The 18,246-nt window shown below is 42.4% G+C and overlaps 1 protein-coding gene across 2 annotated transcripts; it reads right to left on the reverse strand.

Moving 5' to 3' along the window:
- Positions 1-5,162: 5,162 nt before the first annotated feature.
- LOC109872823 (smoothelin-like protein 2) lies at positions 5,163-18,246 on the reverse strand. Of its 2 annotated transcripts, none has more exons than XM_020464175.2 (13): positions 18,027-18,246; positions 17,023-17,898; positions 10,096-10,171; positions 9,766-9,942; positions 9,438-9,632; positions 9,184-9,255; positions 8,378-8,797; positions 8,184-8,246; positions 7,428-7,473; positions 7,103-7,297; positions 6,568-6,682; positions 6,103-6,254; positions 5,163-5,946 (listed from the first exon to the last, which is right to left on the reverse strand). In XM_020464175.2, the coding sequence occupies exons 2-13, from the start codon at positions 17,584-17,586 to the stop codon at positions 5,820-5,822; spliced, it is 2,202 nt and encodes a 733-aa protein (XP_020319764.1). In that variant the 5' UTR covers positions 17,587-17,898; positions 18,027-18,246; the 3' UTR covers positions 5,163-5,819. The 2 variants fall into 2 exon arrangements, with proteins under 2 accessions (XP_020319764.1, XP_020319762.1); XM_020464173.2 differs by having other exon boundaries at positions 8,184-8,249.

Raw genomic sequence — 18,246 nt, forward strand, 5'->3', positions numbered from 1 at the left:
CAACTGGACTGACAGACTTATTTTTCTCCATTCACCCAGTGGGTCAGATGCCGGGCACCAACCACACCAGGAATTCTCTTCAGGAATTCAACCTGAACATCCGTCCTCACCCCTGAGATGATTCCTTTGACTGTTGCTCTACTCTGAAGTTCAAAACTTATGTTGTCTGCAGTGAGCTTCAAAAGAATACAATCTTCTAATGTTCTTCAGAAATACAATTAATCAAAATAAGACCACTCCTGGTCACTCTGACAGTCCACTTTTCCAGCGCATACTTCACCATTTTCGACACCTCAAAGGGGTCTCTCACATATAAATCCTTACTCAACAAACGCATCCCAACAAGAAGGGATTTATTATAATTCATGCACATATCATACACCAATTTTAGACAATTTCTTTTTTGTTCCAGTTTTTTATACTACTTTTGTTCCAGTTATCGATAATACTGTCCATTCAGTACATTCGTCTTCACCAACTTTGCTCAACGCACTGCTTGATTCGACCTGTTCATCTACTTCTGCCATCTTTCCACCACTCCCCCCTCCTGCACCATTATGTAGCATTATATTGGATCACTTCATATGGTATCTTTTGCACGGCAGTATCAGAGCATTTCGTATTATTCGGTACGTAAATCCGCTACACTCCATTGAGTATGATATGTTATGGTTCGTATGGTATGTATTAATTTGTGAATGTCCATCACCCATTTTCATATTTGGTATGAATTACAATTCGTATTATATGTTTTGAATTTGCAAAACATATTTGTTTACAAATTCTAGCAAGTTGGTTAACGTTAGCTAGGCTAGGGTTTAGGGCTAAGTTTAGGAGTTAAGTTAAATGGATAGGGGAAGGGTTAGCTAACATGCTAAGTAGTTGCAAAGTAGTTGTCTTATATAACCATACCAAACGTACCAAACGTAACATACCAAACGTAACATATCATACATATTTTGAGTGTCTCGGATTAATCAAATCAAAATCAAATCAAATGTATTTATATAGCCCTTCGTACATCAGCTGATATCTCAAAGTGCTGTACAGAAACCCAGCCTAAAACCCCAAACAGCAAGCAATGCAGGTGTAGAAGCACGGTGGCTAGGAAAAACTCCCTAGAAAGTCCAAAACCTAGGAAGAAACCTAGAGGAACCAGGCTATGTGGGGTGGCCAGTCCTCTTCTGGCTGTTCCAGGTGGAGATTACAACAGAACATGGCCAAGATGTTCATAAATGACCAGCATGGTCGAATAATAATAAGGCAGAACAGTTGAAACTGGAGCAGCAGCATGGCCAGGTGGACTGGGGACAGCAAGGAGTCATCATGCCAGGTAGTCCTGGGGCATGGTCCTAGGGCTCACGTCCTCCGAGAGAGAGAAAGAAGGAGAGAATTAGAGAATGCACACTTAGATTCACACAGGACACCGAATAGGACAGGAGAAGTACTCCAGATATAACAAACTGACCCTAGCCCCCCGACACAAACTACTGCAGCATAAATACTGTTAATGTTAATTAATGTTTACTATGTTAAGTCTATGCTATGAGACCAGGCTGGTAGGCAAGGTGTGGCAAGGCCACCTCACTTTCATCGCTCACAGGGTGCAGCTCTCTTGCCTAGAATATTGTGTGTTCCACAGTGAACAAGCTATGCAAAGTTGCTAGCTTAATGAGAGGTGACCATTGCAGGATTAAGCACAAAGTAATAAATACGCTTTCCCTTAAGTCCTGCCAACCTGAGCCCCACATATAAAGCGAGAAATAAGCTATAAACATGGCGTGAGTAACAGCCTGGCTCAGCTCCAGGATGACATGCCTAAAAATAGGGTATTTTAAAACCATGAGGGGGCACAACTGTCGTAGTATTGCTTTAGTCTTAATAAAACAAGGTAGATTGGTCCTACTACTGTTCAAATGTACAAAAATGTATATGAAATGTATCAGCAACTGTCGTACAGAATAACACAAAGATATGCGCCCCACTACAAATGCTGCCATAGGCCTACACATACTTTGCGACTTCCAACACGCACAGATCAGCTCTACAAAATGAGCACCACTAGGCTATCAAAGATTCTTACAAGCTTCATAGCTTAAACTTCAATAATTAGAACTTATAGGCTACAGTTCTGTCAAATCTGTGACACTACGCAATAGGGCTGTCCCTAACAAACAAAAAAAAATCTCCATATATTTACATATCCTATGTGTTTTAATCAAATTAATTATATTCACTAAGTTAGTCTGATGCTTTAAGCACACTGATGAAATAATTAAGACACATCAACTCAGGAAAAAAAATAAACGTCCTCTCACATTGTCAACTGTGTTTATTTTCAGCAAACCTAACATGTGTAAATATTTGTATGAACATAACAAGATTCAACAACTGAGACATAAACTGAACAAGTTCCACAGACATGTGACTGACAGAAATGGAACAATGTGTCCCTGAACAAAGGGGGGGTCAAAAGCAAAGTAAAAGTCTGTATCTGGTGTGGCCACCAGCTGCATTAAGTACTGCATTGCCTCCTCATGGACTGCACCAGATTTGCCAGTTCTTGCTGTGAGATGTTACCCCAGTCTTCCACCAAGGCACCTGCATGTTCCTGGACATTTCTGGGGGAAATGGCCCTAGCCCTCACCCTCCGATCCAACAGGTCCCAGACGTGCTCAATGGGATTGAGATCCGGGCTCTTCGCTGGCCATGGCAGAACACTGACATTCCTGTCTTGCAGGAAATCACGCACAGAACGAGCAGTATGGCTGGTGGCATTGTCATGCTGGAGGGTCATGTCAGGATGAGCCTGCAGGAAGGGTACCACATGGAGGAGGATGTCTTCCCTGTAACGCACAGCGTTAAGATTGCCTGCAATGACAACAAGCTCAGTCCGATGATGCTGTGACACACCGCCCCAGGCCATCGGTGTAACTCTGGATCCCACTCCAGAGTACAGGCCTCGGTGTAACGCTCATTCCTTCGACTATAAACGCAAATCCGACTATCCCCCTGGTGAGACAAAACCGCGACTCGTCAGTGAAGAGCACTTTTTGCCAGTCTTGTCTGGTCCAGCAACAGTGGGTTTGTGCCCATAGGCGATGTTGTTGCCGGTGATGTCTGGTGAGGACCTGCCTTACAACAGGCCTACAAGTCCAGCCTCTCTCAGCTTATTGCGGACAGTCTGAGCACTGATGGAGGGATTGTGCGTTCCTGGTGTAACTCGGGCAGTTGTTGTTGCCATCCTGTACCTGTCCCGCAGGTGTGATGTTCGGATGTACAGATCCTGTGCAGGTGTTGTTACACATGGTCTGCCACTGCGAGGACGATCAGCTGTCCGTCTTGTCTCCCTGTAGCGCTGTTTTAGGTGTCTCATAGTACGGACTAGAGGTCGACAGATTAATCGGAATGGCCGATTTTTAATTAGGGCCGATTTCAAGTTTTCATAACAATTGGAAATCGGTATTTTGGGGCGCCGATTTGTCAATATTTTTTTTTTATAATAATATTAATTATACCTTTTATTTAACTAGGAAAGTCAGTTAAGAACACATTCTTATTTTCAATGACGGCCTAGGAACGGTGGGTTAACTGCCTTGTTCAGGGGCAGAACGACAGCTTTTTACCTTGTCAGCTCGGGGGATCCAATCTTGCAACCTTACAGTTAACTAATCCAACGCAATAACGACCTGCCTCTCTCTCGTTGCACTCCACAAGGAGACTGCCTGTTACGCGAATGCAGTAAGCCAAGGTAAGTTGCTAGCTAGCATTAAACTTATCTTATAAAAAACAATCCATCATAATCACTAGTTAACTAGTTGGTTAAGAGTCGATAAGACGGCAGCCATCCCCTCCGGCGCCATCATGTCAACTGTGAGACCTTATGTAGACAGGTGTGTGCCTTCCATATCATGTCCAATCAATTGAATCTACCACAGGTGGACTCCAATCAAGTTGTAGAAACATCTCAAGGATGATCAATGGAAATGTCCTCAATTTCGAGTCTTACTGTGTAGCAAAGGATCTGAATACTTATACAAGTCTGATATTTCATTTTTTTATTTTTACTTGCCTAGTTAAATAAAGGTTAAGTAAATATATGCACATAGGAATGATCAATGTAATTTCCACCACCTTCTACACACGACACACAATAGTGCTAGTCACCAACTCACTCTAGTACCTATTTGGCATCTCTGGCCTCTGTTCACATTTTGGTGTGTGTATATCATTGACTATTTGAGAGGATTTCTACGAGATTCATAGCTACCAAGTCAAAATTGTCTATATACGTATATTGTAGAAATACATGAAAAAAAACATGCCTTTTGGCCTTAATTAAGATTAGTCATATGGTTAGTAAAGATTAGTCATATGGTTAGTAGTGTGGTTAAGGTTAGGATTAAGGTTTAAAATCTAATTTTAAGAAGATAGTGTCGAAATAGGCAGGGTTTATGACTTTGTGGCTATGGAAGCAAGTGACAATACCTTAAGTTGTAGGCTAGGGGATAGTGTGCCTATAACCAAATGGTCGCTGGTTTGATGCTGTGTTCATGTGTTAGTCTGAACTAGGAAACTCAGACATTTCCGACTTGCAAACTGGTTGTAGTTATACACATGCCGTGTTCAAACAGTTAGCAATTTGGTCATTTCAGAGTTTCCTAGTTCAGACTAGCACATGAACGTGGCATAAGCTCCACTCTGGTTTCATCTACCTACCTCATCTCCATACTGTTCTTACTTATTTACTTTTCTGCTCTTTTGCACACCAATATCTCTACCTGTACATGACCATCTGATCATTCATCACTCCAGTGTTAATCTGCAAAATTGTAATTATTTGCCTACCTCCTCATGCCTTTTGCACACATTGTATATAGACTCCCCCTTTGTTTTCTACTGTGTTATTGACTTGTTAATTGTTTACTCCATGTGTAACTCTTTGTTGTCTGCTCACACTGCTATGCTTTATCTTGGCCAGGTCGCAGTTGCAAATGAGAACTTGTTCTCAACTAGCCCACCTGGTTAAATAAAGGTGAAATAAAATTTAAAAAATTCCCAAGATCTAACAACTCATTACCTAATTCAGAAAGTGATAACAAATAGTGTACATCACTATTATTTTAATACAGTTGAAATAAAAGCTAATCCAATACATTTGATTGACATTGACTACAATTTGTAGATACAGCTATTTATTTGTAACACTGACAATCTGGACTTTTTATTACATAAAAACAGACATCTTTTAAACATCAACATACCTGAAAATATCATGATCTCACTGCAAGACAGTCCTTCAAAAATGCCTTGAGTCCAATGGCATTAGCAGAAGGCCAAACTGATTCAAGACCAACTAACAAGTTGTTCCTGCCACCTTTCTTTGCATTTACACTTCTTTCATTTTCACTTTCTTTACAACTTGAATTTTAAATTGTCTTTCAGGTGTTTTGCTAACTTCATGCATGACAAACACTATTTTAGAAATCTTGTTTCATTTAGTTTATGATCTACATTGAATTCTAATTACACCACTAAAACATAACCAGCAGGTGGCTCTCTGAGTTAAAAAATATATTTGTAAAACTACAATATTTTCTCCAATTCACTACCTCTATTTTCTAAACGAGGCAAAATAAGAGCCCCAAACCATATGCACAGCACATTATTACATGACAAGACAAATTCAAATAGAATTGTACAAGCACAATCGTTATATACAGTTATCGAGAGTTGAACAAATAGGGAGTAGTGCTTTGGCTCGCTGACAAAGTGTCAGTGTGCCTGGTGATAGGGGTGATCGCCTCTGCACAGGGGTGTCACTCAAACTTCTTGAGGTGGTTGTAGAGGGACTGGACGTAGGTGAAGATACACATGGGGTCTGGTTTGTTACCCATTACCATCATATCCTCCACCTCTATGAGACGCACACAGTCAGCCTGCTCCCTAAAAGAGACAGAAGGAGAAAGAGAAAATAAAAATATATAACCCACAATATTTAAAGGTTTCTAATACATATATATTATAACACCGTATGCCACAGACTTGTCCCAGGATCTCCTCCTTGAGGTATTACCCCCCAACACACACATACACACTTACTCTGCTGTGGTGAAGGCCACTTCAAAGTTGTGTTTGCGATTGGCAGGATTCAGTGTGTTGTAGTCAAACTCCAGGGGGAAGAAGGAGTGGACCAGGGCAGCAAATGCCATTCCATCACACCAGCTGGATGAGAAGTTCTGGATGTCTATGTTCTGATGGAGGAGAAAATGGTAGGAGCCAAATGCAGTGCTAATTCCATAGAAGACCAGTTAAAAATGTAAGTATTCCTATATATTGACTAACTTTAAGGGACACATTTGCTGGTAAATCTTCCATTAACATAACACACTCCAATTATGAACCAAAGTTAATGGTATGTTAATATGGAGCCTCTTAAGCTGTCTAAAGCCCTGGGAAGAACTGAGATGGACAAATTGCTGGAAACCAGAAACAAATCTCACGTGTGCTAGCTGACATTTATCACATTGTGAACAGTCTGTCACAAAGGACTAGGGCTTGACTCACCTGGTAGCTAAAAGTTTTGGATCGGCACCACTCCAGGAGCATTGCCTTGATGCTGCTGGCGCTGTTAAAACTCTGGGAGCGCTGCAGTTTGGGCTTGGAGCCTGCAGCCTTGGACCTACAGAGTGGAACATAGAGGTGGTCAATTGTTTGTGGCTGTGTAGTTCACTTGGTAAGAACATGATTCTAGCAACACCAAGGTAATGAGTTCAATTCCCAAAGGGATTCTTTACACACACATTACAAATGTATGCACACACTATGCTTTAAGTCACTTTGGACAACAGTGTTTGTGTCTGACTTCTCACACAATGATAGTAATAATATACATGTAATAAAGGGTTGAGGGACATGTACAAATGTGATACAAGGGCCTGTTGGCTTTTATTGACACTCAAAACAAAGTACTGGGTTGATAGGAGTAGGGTCATGGTCTCAACCTAGGGTTCAGCATTTACTCAATAGGGAGTAATAGCTAGCCAAGTCGGGCAAGAGAGACAATGGGTGAAATCAGGGTGACTGACTGTGCCTTTTGTACCTGTCACACTCAGAGGCCAAACCCTCAAACAGAGACCGTTTGCTCTGCATCCCGAGGTTGCGAGGCAGCGTTTGTGACCTCTGCAGTTTCCGCTCCCCACCGCCCCCAAACTTGTCCAGCCCACCAAGCCTGTCCGGACCACCTAACTTGTTTGGACCACCAAATTTATTTGGACCGCCAAACTTGTCCAGGCTCCTGAAGATTATGTAAAAATGTACATCATTGAGCTTCTGAATAAATACTAAAATGGCAGGTTTACATGGTTGTGATTTACATGTATTTGAAAAGTGTCTCATTTGATATGTTTTATAATTCTAGGACTGACCTGTCTGTGCCAGGGGGTGGCACTTTTCTGGGGGGTAGGAGCTTTTCTGCACATCACACAGAGAGAGAGAAAGAGACAGACAGAGAGGAGAGCGAGACAGAAAGAGAGAACAATGTTAACCTGACAATGAACAAAAGACTAAGAGAGGCAAAGGCAGACAACAAAACACACAATGAACAAAGATTCACAAAACACTTTACACAAAAACAAGCTTCTTAACAAAAAATAGGAAGTTCATAAGATAGTTTGTAAGTGCAAACTAACATTACTTAAGAATTCATTATTTTTCTCACAAACCTCTCAAATATCTTCTAATGAACTTCTTAACTATCTTCTTAAGATGATTGTTGCTAGACCGGTCTAGCTAGCAATCTAAAAATGCTAGCATATTTATTACTGAGATGTTCTTGGGTTTAAAATAATCAATACTGAACATTTCAGAGGAAGTTTGTGAGTGAATTAAAAATGTTCAATTGCTTTCATTAGCTTATTCTCTCACTGCCCATAGCTAAACCCTAGTCTTTAAAAAAACTATCTTGGAATTAAGAACATTTCCAAGAAGAAATCAGAACTTTATTTTCAAGAATCTAATTTCCCCTGAACTTCTTGCTTAATGAGAAGCATAAGAAATAACGTAAGCACCTTATTAAGGAATAGCAACTTTTCATGAGTTCATAGTTAAGGAAAAAATGACAATTAAGAAGAACATTATTCTTAAGAAGATTTTGCAAATTCGGGCCAAGTTCCTAGTTTTACCTGTGGTTGCTGGGAAGCTCATGCTACGCGTTAGACTCGGGCTCACTGCCATAACTGCAGGTGCTACTGTAAAAGAATGAAAGAAGGAAAAAAAACTGAAATAGAACTGGAGGTCAGACAAAGAAATGTGAAAGAACAAAGTCGGAAATGGAAAAGAGGAAAGAGAGAGTAGGGAGAGTCCTTGTGTCCCTTACCACGTTCACCACGTTTGAAAGGAAATTCTCCCGATGCTTTGGGTGTGGTATCCTCAAATACTGGTTGGCTAGGTGTTTTGGGTGCAGGGGACGGAGATGGAGGGGCTGCAGGAGCCTGAGTTGGTGTTGCAGAAGATTGAGTTGGGGTGGCAGGGGGCTGAGTTGTGGCAGAAGGAGACCAAATTGGGGTCGCAGGAGCCCAAGTTGGGGTGGCATGGGACTGAGTTGGGGCAGCAGGAGCCCATGATGGGGGGGCAGGGGACTGATTTGGGGCAGGTGCAGTTGATAACTCTGGACTAGTTCTGCTCAAGGCACTGACAGGGGTATGAGGTGGGGCCAGAGATACAGAGATGTTCTCCTTCTGCACTGCATGACTGCTGACTGGTGACCTCACTTGCATTTGTTGCCCAGAAAAACTCTCTGATTGGGTGAGAATAGACAGAAGAGGAGAAAATGTTTGCTGGTAAAGTTTAGCTTGTATGCAAGGTGTGATTTGAACTAGAGGGTGACATCCGGTCAGATGGATTGTGTCAACCAGACCTGAGTTGAAACAGTATTCGTTTTCTATCAAATACTTTAGCTGCACTTGATTGAGCTTGACTGCTGCAATGAAACCAATGGAAACATTGTACATTTGACATTCCAGGCCGGCTTAATGAAAAAGTATTTGTATTTGAAAGAAAACAAGTACTATTTGAACCTGGCCAGGTGTCTATGAGAGTAGATGACAGACACAGATTCCCAATCTGGCAGAAATGACTACATGTTACAATCTAGGCCCACTGAAAGCAAAAAATATGATGTACCTGATCCTTGTGATAGGTCTGGAAGGGTAAATGTATGCATTGATACAGGGGTCTCTCTCTTCAATGCTGGTGCTGAAACAACCAAGACAAGTCAAAAACGTCAGCCATGGATATGTTCCTTCATTTACCTTTTATTAATAATAAAGGTTGATTTTTCAAAACACATCTTAGGGGGACAGTTCACCCCAAAATTACTAGACTTTTGCACAAAATCCAAGGGTAAGGGTAGAGAGTCCAATCCATGTTCAACTCACCAGGACTAAACAGAGCATCAAGTGCTGATTTGGGAGTGGTGACGTCAGCAATTGGGTAGGGAGGAGACTTTGGTGTTGAAGCAGGAGATTTCCTGGCCAAAGCAGGAGATTGGACTGGTGGTTTGGGGCCATTCGGGGAGTCTGTTTTGGTTATGGCAGTGCAGGGAAGATGTGGCTCGCCGAATGATGAGTCATCTGATTTGTTAGGAGTGTACATACAATATAAGGATTACAAAAATATCAATAGCCTGCTTACAAGGTAAGTAAACAAATATATGTATATTATATTAATGTATAATATATGTATTATATTAGTTATTTTACTCACCAGATTTAAACAATAAATCTGGTCTGGCTTTGGGTGAGGTGACACCTGCTAATAAATGACCAGGAGACTTGAGCTCCACTGAGGCTCGTCTGGGGCCAGTTGGTGACTCGGGACAAGTCCTGGTCATGGCACTGACGGGGAGATGAGGCTTGTGCTCCTCTGCCTCCTGACCACTGACTGATTGGGAGGTAGCAGACATGCATGAGAAAAGAGGTGTGTGTGTCAATTCAGTTTCAATTCAATTCCCTAATATAAATTGTTTTCTAAAATCTTGAATAGTAACTTAGAATTTTCAACTGAATTGACCCCAACACTGATGTGTGTTTAAACCTTGCTCTTTGTGATGTCCATTCTCCAACACAGCAGCAACATTTCTGTCTTCCGTTTTGTCAACACCTTTGTGACCCTATATAAAAGAGAAACAGAACACACTTAACTACGGCCCCACTACTACACAATAGGCACAATCTAAAAGAACACACAATAAATAAACTGTAAAACAAATGTAAGTTAAATCAGGAACAATAAATGATGTGGGCACGGCTCATGGCCCTGTTAAGAAATTTTATTATAATTTTTGCTAATGCATACGAATGGCCAACACGCTTCCTGTGGTTACTTTTTTAAATTGACATTATTGCTGTGAAAAGCAGGTGAAGGACTTTTGAATGCGTTGATGGGCTTCCTGCCTCTGCTTAGACTAGTCTGGTGGGAGTATCCAGGACGTATCCAGGACTGAGGCGGGGCTCACTCGAGACAGAGAGGGAATGCTGGTTGATAACAAGTGTGAATGAAAGCTTTATTAACTGGCCCAGTGAACTCGGCAGATGTTGCCCAGGCCAGCAAGCAGCCCTGATTGTCGAGCCCTGCAGTCTCTTTAGCTAATCCACTCCCTGTACTCCATGTCATTTGCCAAATAAAATGCCACCTGCTGGAGAAGACAGACTTTGGTCCCAGTTATCCCTCTTGCTCCCGTCTTGGGCTATAGTAATCAGTGTCATTTTGTAAATGCTGGATCTCTATGGCAAGATATATCACTCACTCAAGTTTTGTCAATCTGGCCAGTGTTGTCTGAGATATGGTGTGTGACTTCCCAATTTCATAGTGGGGGACAACAAACTGGAATTTGCTACAGGCCCAAAATGGCACCAGGAACATAGCCTTAGAATCTAGCATTGCCTTAAATGGCCACATGAGCAAATTGAAAACATGGTCCACCTTGTGGATACAAACAAAAGTACAGCTTTAGGTCTTCTTTAACCCCCCCCAAGAACGAAAAAACAGAGCCATTTTACACCCCCCCCCCCCCCCCCCCCCCCCCCCCCCCCCCCCGACAATTACAACATTGGACATTTGGTCTGGGAACGGTATTATTCCTATTCATCTCTGGGTCTCCATAAGTCCCAATTGTGACTGTAGTCTTTAGTGGCACTGGGGCCTAGCGAGTGGGTCTAACTGAGAGGTGTGGAGAGACAAGCCTTAAGTCCTGGAGCTATTTTGGATTTGTAATCAGTCACCCCAATGTCCCCCACTCCTCTTACATCCTAATATAGCCCCAAACAGGGCCTTTTGAGATCAGGGAGTTAGTAGTGGGACAGCCAAACTGTTCCAATGCTATCATTCAGTGCCAGAACTCAGAGCCTTCTAGATTGGCAGTCGCACCCGCTATCCCCCATGGCTGCGACTGCCAGCGATAGAGCCACGATGAGAGCCCGGTCAAGTCATAGCAGAGGCTAGGGACACTAGAGACTAGGGATTAGCAGTATAGATCTGTGTGCACGGCTCACATACCTACTGTATCATTGTTGCTCTCTATCTGTCTCATCCGGTCTGCTTCTCCATTTAAAAAATGTTCCCGCTCACTCGCTTTCTGAATCTATTTTACTTTTAGTCAATCTCTCCCTTTTTCCTCAAACACGCAAACACACATACAGATACAAACAAACACACAGAGTCAAACAAGCACAGTCGGACACACATTTGCAGGAAATACAGGGTTGGGGTTACAGGGTACACACACATTTTAAGATGTCATTTAGATCTACTTTTAACTATAAAGATGCTTTTTATTTATTTCCATTGTCTTCCAAGACTTGCTGAATCTCAGGATTACAGGACTATGGTTACAAGGGATATACACATGTACAGATGTAAGATCTTAATTTGATTCCTCTTTTGTTGCTGAGAATTTTTCTGCAGATGAGCTTTGTGATTTACATAAATTCACTGAAAACCTGCACTAACACATATTAACAGTATTTGCACTTTTCACGAAGCCTAATTTTGACCAGCTAATCCGTAGGAACGCATTTCTGACGTAGTCAGGGTTGATGGGGGAACAGCCAGGTGACATCAGCGCTGTGGAATGTTGGCAGGGTGTGTGTTTCGAGAGGGGAACAGCTGGCAATCCAGCTCAGGGGGATATTGACAGGGAGACGGAATTCTACTTTCGGAATTCTACTTTCCGTCCCGTCAGGAGGCTCAGCTCAGGACTGGGATTGGTTGGACGAAGCACTCCCTCATGTGCTGCTCTGAAGTGAAGAGATATGGAAACCCAGAATAGTTCCTTAAGGGCCTCCACCTGGTACTTGCTGCCCCAAGATAAATGTGTGTGTACCATTTGTAAGCCTAACCCTTTATTTCATTGTAGATCCAAATATAAATTCAAGTGTGTATGTGTGTTCAGATACATTAGGGGTGGAAGTCAAATAAGAATAACAACAATCCGTGTCAGACTATCACCTACCACCTATCATAATCCTACCAACCACTAATCCTATTATCGATCCAACAACCAAACCCTTCTCATTCTCCAAGAGCAGTTGATATGAAACACAAAAAATCCTGACCTGTAACCAGCAACAACCCAACATAGCCTCTCAGCTAGCACATAACATTCTGAGAACCATGTTTCTTAGAGCATGGTGAGAGCGTGGTTGTCCTATGGTTATTTTGCGTACAACCTTCCCACAACTTTCCCACAAAGTTGCTTGGCTTTGGAACTTTCTCAGCACATTTAAAGGGATACTTCAGGAATTTGGCAGTGAAGCCCTTTATTAACTTCCCCAGAGTCAGATGCTCATGGATACCATTTTTATGTCTCTGTGCAGTTTGAAGGAAGTTGCAAACTAGCACTAGCGCAATTGCTAACACGTGTTAGCGCAATGACTGGAACTAGCAGATACCCATAGACTTCCAGTCATTGCGCTAACGCTAGTTAGCATTGGCTTTCTAAACTACAGTACCTCTAACTTACTAAATATTGGACACAAAGACACACAAATTCATCTGACTCTGGGGAAGAAGATAAAGGGGCTCACTTCTAAACTCTCGAAGTATCCCTTTAAGGAACTTGACAAAAAAAAACATAGTTACTTCTAATTTAAATGTTGGTAGTGTTCTAGGAAACTTCTCCTACTGGTTTAATATTTGGAATTTTCTCAAATACTGTTGAAGTCAGAAGTTTACATACACATAAGCCAAATACATTTGAACTCAGTTTTTCACAATTCCTGACATTTAATCCCAGTAAAAATTCCCTGTTTTAGGTCAGTTAGGATCATCACTTTATTTTAAGAATGTGAAATGTCAGAATAGTAGTAGAGAATTATTTATTTCAGCTTTTATTTCTTTCATCACATTCCCAGTGGGTCAGAAGTTTACATACACTCAATTAGTATTTGGTAGCATTGCCTTTAAATGGTTTAACTTGGGTCAAACATTTTGGGTAGCCTTCCACAAGCTTCCCACAATAAGTTGGGTAAATTTTGGCCCATTCCTCCTGACAGAGCTGGTGTAACTGAGTCAGGTTTGTAGGCCTCCTAGCTCACACACACTTTTTCAGTTCTGCCCACAAATTTTCAATAGGATTGAGGTCAGGGCTTTGTGATGGCCACTCCAGTACCTTGACTTTGTTGTCCTTAAGCCATTTTGCCACAACTTTGGAAGTATGCTTGGGGTCATTGTCCATTTGGAAGACCCATTTGCGACCAAGCTTTAACTTCCTGACTGATGTCTTGATGTTGATTCAATATATCCACATAATTTTCCTTCCGCATGTTGCCATCTATTTTGTGAAGTGCACCAGTCTCTCCTCAGCAAAGCACCCCCACAACATGATGCTGCCACCCACGTGCTTCACGGCTGGGATGGTGTTCTTCAGCTTGCAAGCCTCCCCCTTTTTCCTCCAAACATAACAATTTTGGTTTCATCAGACCAGAGGACATTCCTCCAAAAAACACTATTTTTGTCCCCATGTGCAGTTGCAAACCGTAGTCTGGCTTTTTTTAATGGCGGTTTTGGAGCAGTGGCTTCTTCCTTGCTGAGCGGCCTTCCAGGATATGTCGATATGACTCGTATTACTGTGGATATAGATACTTTTGTACCTGTTTCCTCCAGCATCTTCACAGGGTCCTTTGCTGTTGTTCTGGGATTGATTTGCACTTTTCACACAAGTACGTTCATCTCTAGGAGACAGAACGCGTCTCCTTCCTGAGCGGTATGACTGCTGCGTGGTCCCATGGTGTTTATACTTGCCTACTATTGTTTGTACAGATGAACATGGTATATTCAGGCATTTGGAAATTGCTCCCAAGGATGAACCAGACTTGTGGAGGTCTACAATTATTTCTTGGCTTGGCTGATTTCTTTTGATTTTCCCATGATGTCAAGCAAAGAGGCTCTGAGTTTGAAGGTAGGCCTTGACATACATCCACAGGTACACCTCCAATTGACTCAAATGATGTCTGTTTAAAGGCACAGTCAACTTAGTGTATGTAAACTTCTGACCCACTGGAATTGTGATACAGTGAATTATAAGTGAAATAATCTGTCTGTTAACAATTGTTGGAAAAATGACTTGTGTCATGCACAAAGTAGATGTCCTAACCGACTTGCCAAAACTATAGTTTGTTTACAAGAAATTTGTGAAGTGGTTGAAAAACAAGTTTTAATGACTCCAACCTAAGTGTATGTAAACCTCCAACTTCAACTGTACATTCCATTCTCACCCTCAACAAAACTCTCTCTATCCTCCATCTTAAATGTGTTCAGGTGTGCCCGCTAATTGGCCACACCTGATCTTAATGAGTGCTTGTTTCCTTTGAAATGGGGTCTGTTTGAATAGACTAAAATGAACAGATTTGTATGCTTAAAAACGTTGCATGCCAGCTCCATCCTGGTGGTGTAGTGGACTAATTCCATGGAGAGACAACAGAAGATTATAGGTTTGATTCTCACTGATGCTATGTCACAATAAAAATGTGTTTGCATGATTAATGCCTAAGGAAATGAATTTCCATGTGTCCTATCTGTGCTTTGAGTTGAAAAATGTTAACCCAAAATACTCACCTATGAAGGGTGGAGAGGGTTGCTGCTATGTCTGTCTCCTATTCCAGCCTTTCTCTCCTCTCTCTCTATTTCTATACATCCAGAGTTGCAGTTATGGGAAGTTATGTTAGCTAGGACTTTGTGGTGCTGTTAAAATCTGTCCTGAACCAAGACTGGAAATTATACACACACACACACACACAGCTGAGGACTCAAACTAGCTTGGCGTTGGATATAAAAAGTGAGGCCTGTTGTAAAAGTTGATGGGAGGTTTAAAGCTCCACACGGAGCTGTCTGGACCAGGGGGGTACAGAGCGGTCCCAAAGAGCTCCAACCCAAATGTCCAGGACCAGAGCCATCAATCAGACCTGCCCTGCCAAAAATACATGTGCCCTTTTGCGAGGACGGAAGGAGCGGAGAGAGGGGAATGGAGGAGCAGATAGCACTGACTGGCCTCTTGGCTTAACCGAAAAACACACAGACAGATTTAAATGTTTGGATTCAATGAGAGATTAGAAGTAGTGTACGAGCATCCAGTTAGTTCAAGGTGCACTACAGGGTACAAAAAGTACACTTAAAAATAGCCACGAAAGAAAAATAGATACCCTTACACAGTCTGAATAAATAATTAAACTGTGGGAGCATTCATGTGTGTACAAGTACAGTATCTTCTTTCAACGGGAGGTACCTAATGACACACAGACAGGCAGACAGGCAGACAGTAAGAGGTCCTCTGGATGTCATGCTCATGGTCCCACTGGAGGAACCACCAGCAGAGATGCTACATTGAATGTGTAGAATTTGGGTGTCTGCAAACATGTGTATGTGTGTTATTTTTTCATTTAAATACTTATAATCTGTGTATTTGAGAATTTTCAAATGATGTGGCCCAAATCAACTAGTTCTATTTGATGTACAGTGTATGTGAAAGTATTTTCAAATAATTTCCTATAAATAGCCTACTATTTGAAAGTATATTGAAATACTTATTTTTATTTCAAATACATTATTTCAAACACCGAAACCACTTGGGTTAAATGTTTGGGAGTGTATTTGGGTTTTCTCAAATACATACCTTTACTTTCCAAGTGTATTTCCAAATACATTCCACTACTTGTATTTTCTGGTGTGTGTGTGTGTATACCACAGGAGGTTGGTGGCACCCTAATATTATAATATATATATTTTTTACCTTTATTTAACTATGCAAGTCAGTTAATAACAACAAATTCTTATTTTCAATGACAGCATAGGAACAGTGGGTTAACTGCCATGTTCTGGGGAAGAACGACAGATTTTTACCTTGTCAGCTCTGGGATTTGATCTGGCAACTTTTTGGTTACTAGTCCAATGCTCTAACCACTAGGCTACCTGCCGACCTTAACAGGAAGGATGGGCTCGTGGTAATGGCTGGAGTGGAATAAGTGGAATGGTATCAAATACATCCAACACGTGGTTTCCATGTGTTGGATGCCATTCCACTCACTCTGTTCCAGCCATTATTATGAGCCGTCCTCCCCACAGCAGCCTCCTGTGGTGTACACATAGACGCTTGAATTCGTTTTTTGGAGTGTGTCCAAATACAAAAAGTGACATGTTTAAAGAAGGTCATTCGGGTGGAGGATGGACAGCTTGCCCTTGTCCCATTACTGCCTACTGTAGATACACACAGCTTCACACCATTTAATTTATTAGTACTACACTAAGCCAGGAGCTTTAAAATGAATGACCAGGGGCAACACAGCACTTTCCCCACTGAGAGAGACAACAGATTTACAACTTAGCACTGTCTCAATCTCTCTTTCTCTCTCACACACACACACACACACACACGAAAGGCTTTCAATTTTCCCAGATGACATTCCCTTGCATTATACTAAATGATACTAAATGGGACAATATCTTCTCCAGTAACAAGGCAATACTTACATTAACCATGTTGTCCTCCATGGGCTCTCTGCTGGAGAGATGGGCTGATGTTGAACTAGAGGCGCCAGAACCAGAAGACCCAGAACCAAGACCAGAAGAACCAGACTCTGACGGTCCATTGGGGACCATGGTGGAGGGACTCCCGTGGCTCCTGTTCACCATCCCCTGGGACGAAGTCATGGGGATCTGTCCCCTACTGTCCCTGTCCTCCAGGGCGCTCCTGTCCACCCCTTTCCCTGTCAGACCCTCCACCAGGCGGGCCAGCGCCTCCAGCTGACTCCGGAGCTGCAGGTTCTCCTGCGTCAGCCGTTGCACCGCCTCGGCCAGGGGCCCTTGGGCTTGACATGCCTCGTCCACCCGCCGCTCCACGCCCCGCTTGAAGGCACTCACGTCCACGTGCACCTCGCGCACCGCCGCCGCCAGCGTGACCTCGAAGCGACCCAGTGCCTCACACACCGTCTCGTCGCACGTGGCATCCCCGGCTGCCGACACGGTTGTAGGAGCAGCATCCATGTCCCCACTAGCAACAGACACCCTCAGCTTAGAGGAAATGGAGCGGTGCATATGTTTAATGGACGATGGCGGCGGCTCTACTGTTCTCTCCCCGTTTCTCCTGCCTGAGCTACTGAGAGGAGGTGATGAGGGAGGGATTGATCTTTCTCTGATACCACAGAGAGGTCTTAGAAGGGGGGAGTTTTAGAAGGTGCTCTATAACTGTTTCCCAGTATAGTTAAAATAGTTTTCAAGGACTGTGCTGGAAAATAGATTCCTAAGCAGCCAAGTCAATTAACTCCACAGAGGTCTTTCAGTCTCGACACAGTCAGATTCTCTCACTTCCACAGAGGACAAGAGCTATTATTCCTAGGCTCTGTGGTTCTGTTCAAAAAGAGAGATGCAAAATTATACCCTTCAAAATCAAGTTGTCAAGTTGTCAAAATCAAGTTGTCAACTGTCATACTGCGGAGGTTATGGACATTTTGAGGAGGTAGACATATCAAACAAACCTTTTGAAGAATCCTGCTGAGGGAGCAGTCCAGTAGTGTAATCCAGTCCCCATGTGTGTATGTTTATATAAGTGTGTGTATGTGTCTGTTTGTTTGTTTGTGTGGATTTCATCCACACACCTCTAAAGTAATGTCATGAGAATTGCTTTATTGTGTGTGTTCTGTATGCTGTGCAGCTCTGCTTTAAACCACCAGCCTTGTGAGTAGGTTCATCTCTGTA

The sequence above is a fragment of the Oncorhynchus kisutch genome, linkage group LG28, assembly GCF_002021735.2.
Source record: "Oncorhynchus kisutch isolate 150728-3 linkage group LG28, Okis_V2, whole genome shotgun sequence".
Lineage (NCBI taxonomy): Eukaryota > Metazoa > Chordata > Actinopteri > Salmoniformes > Salmonidae > Oncorhynchus > Oncorhynchus kisutch.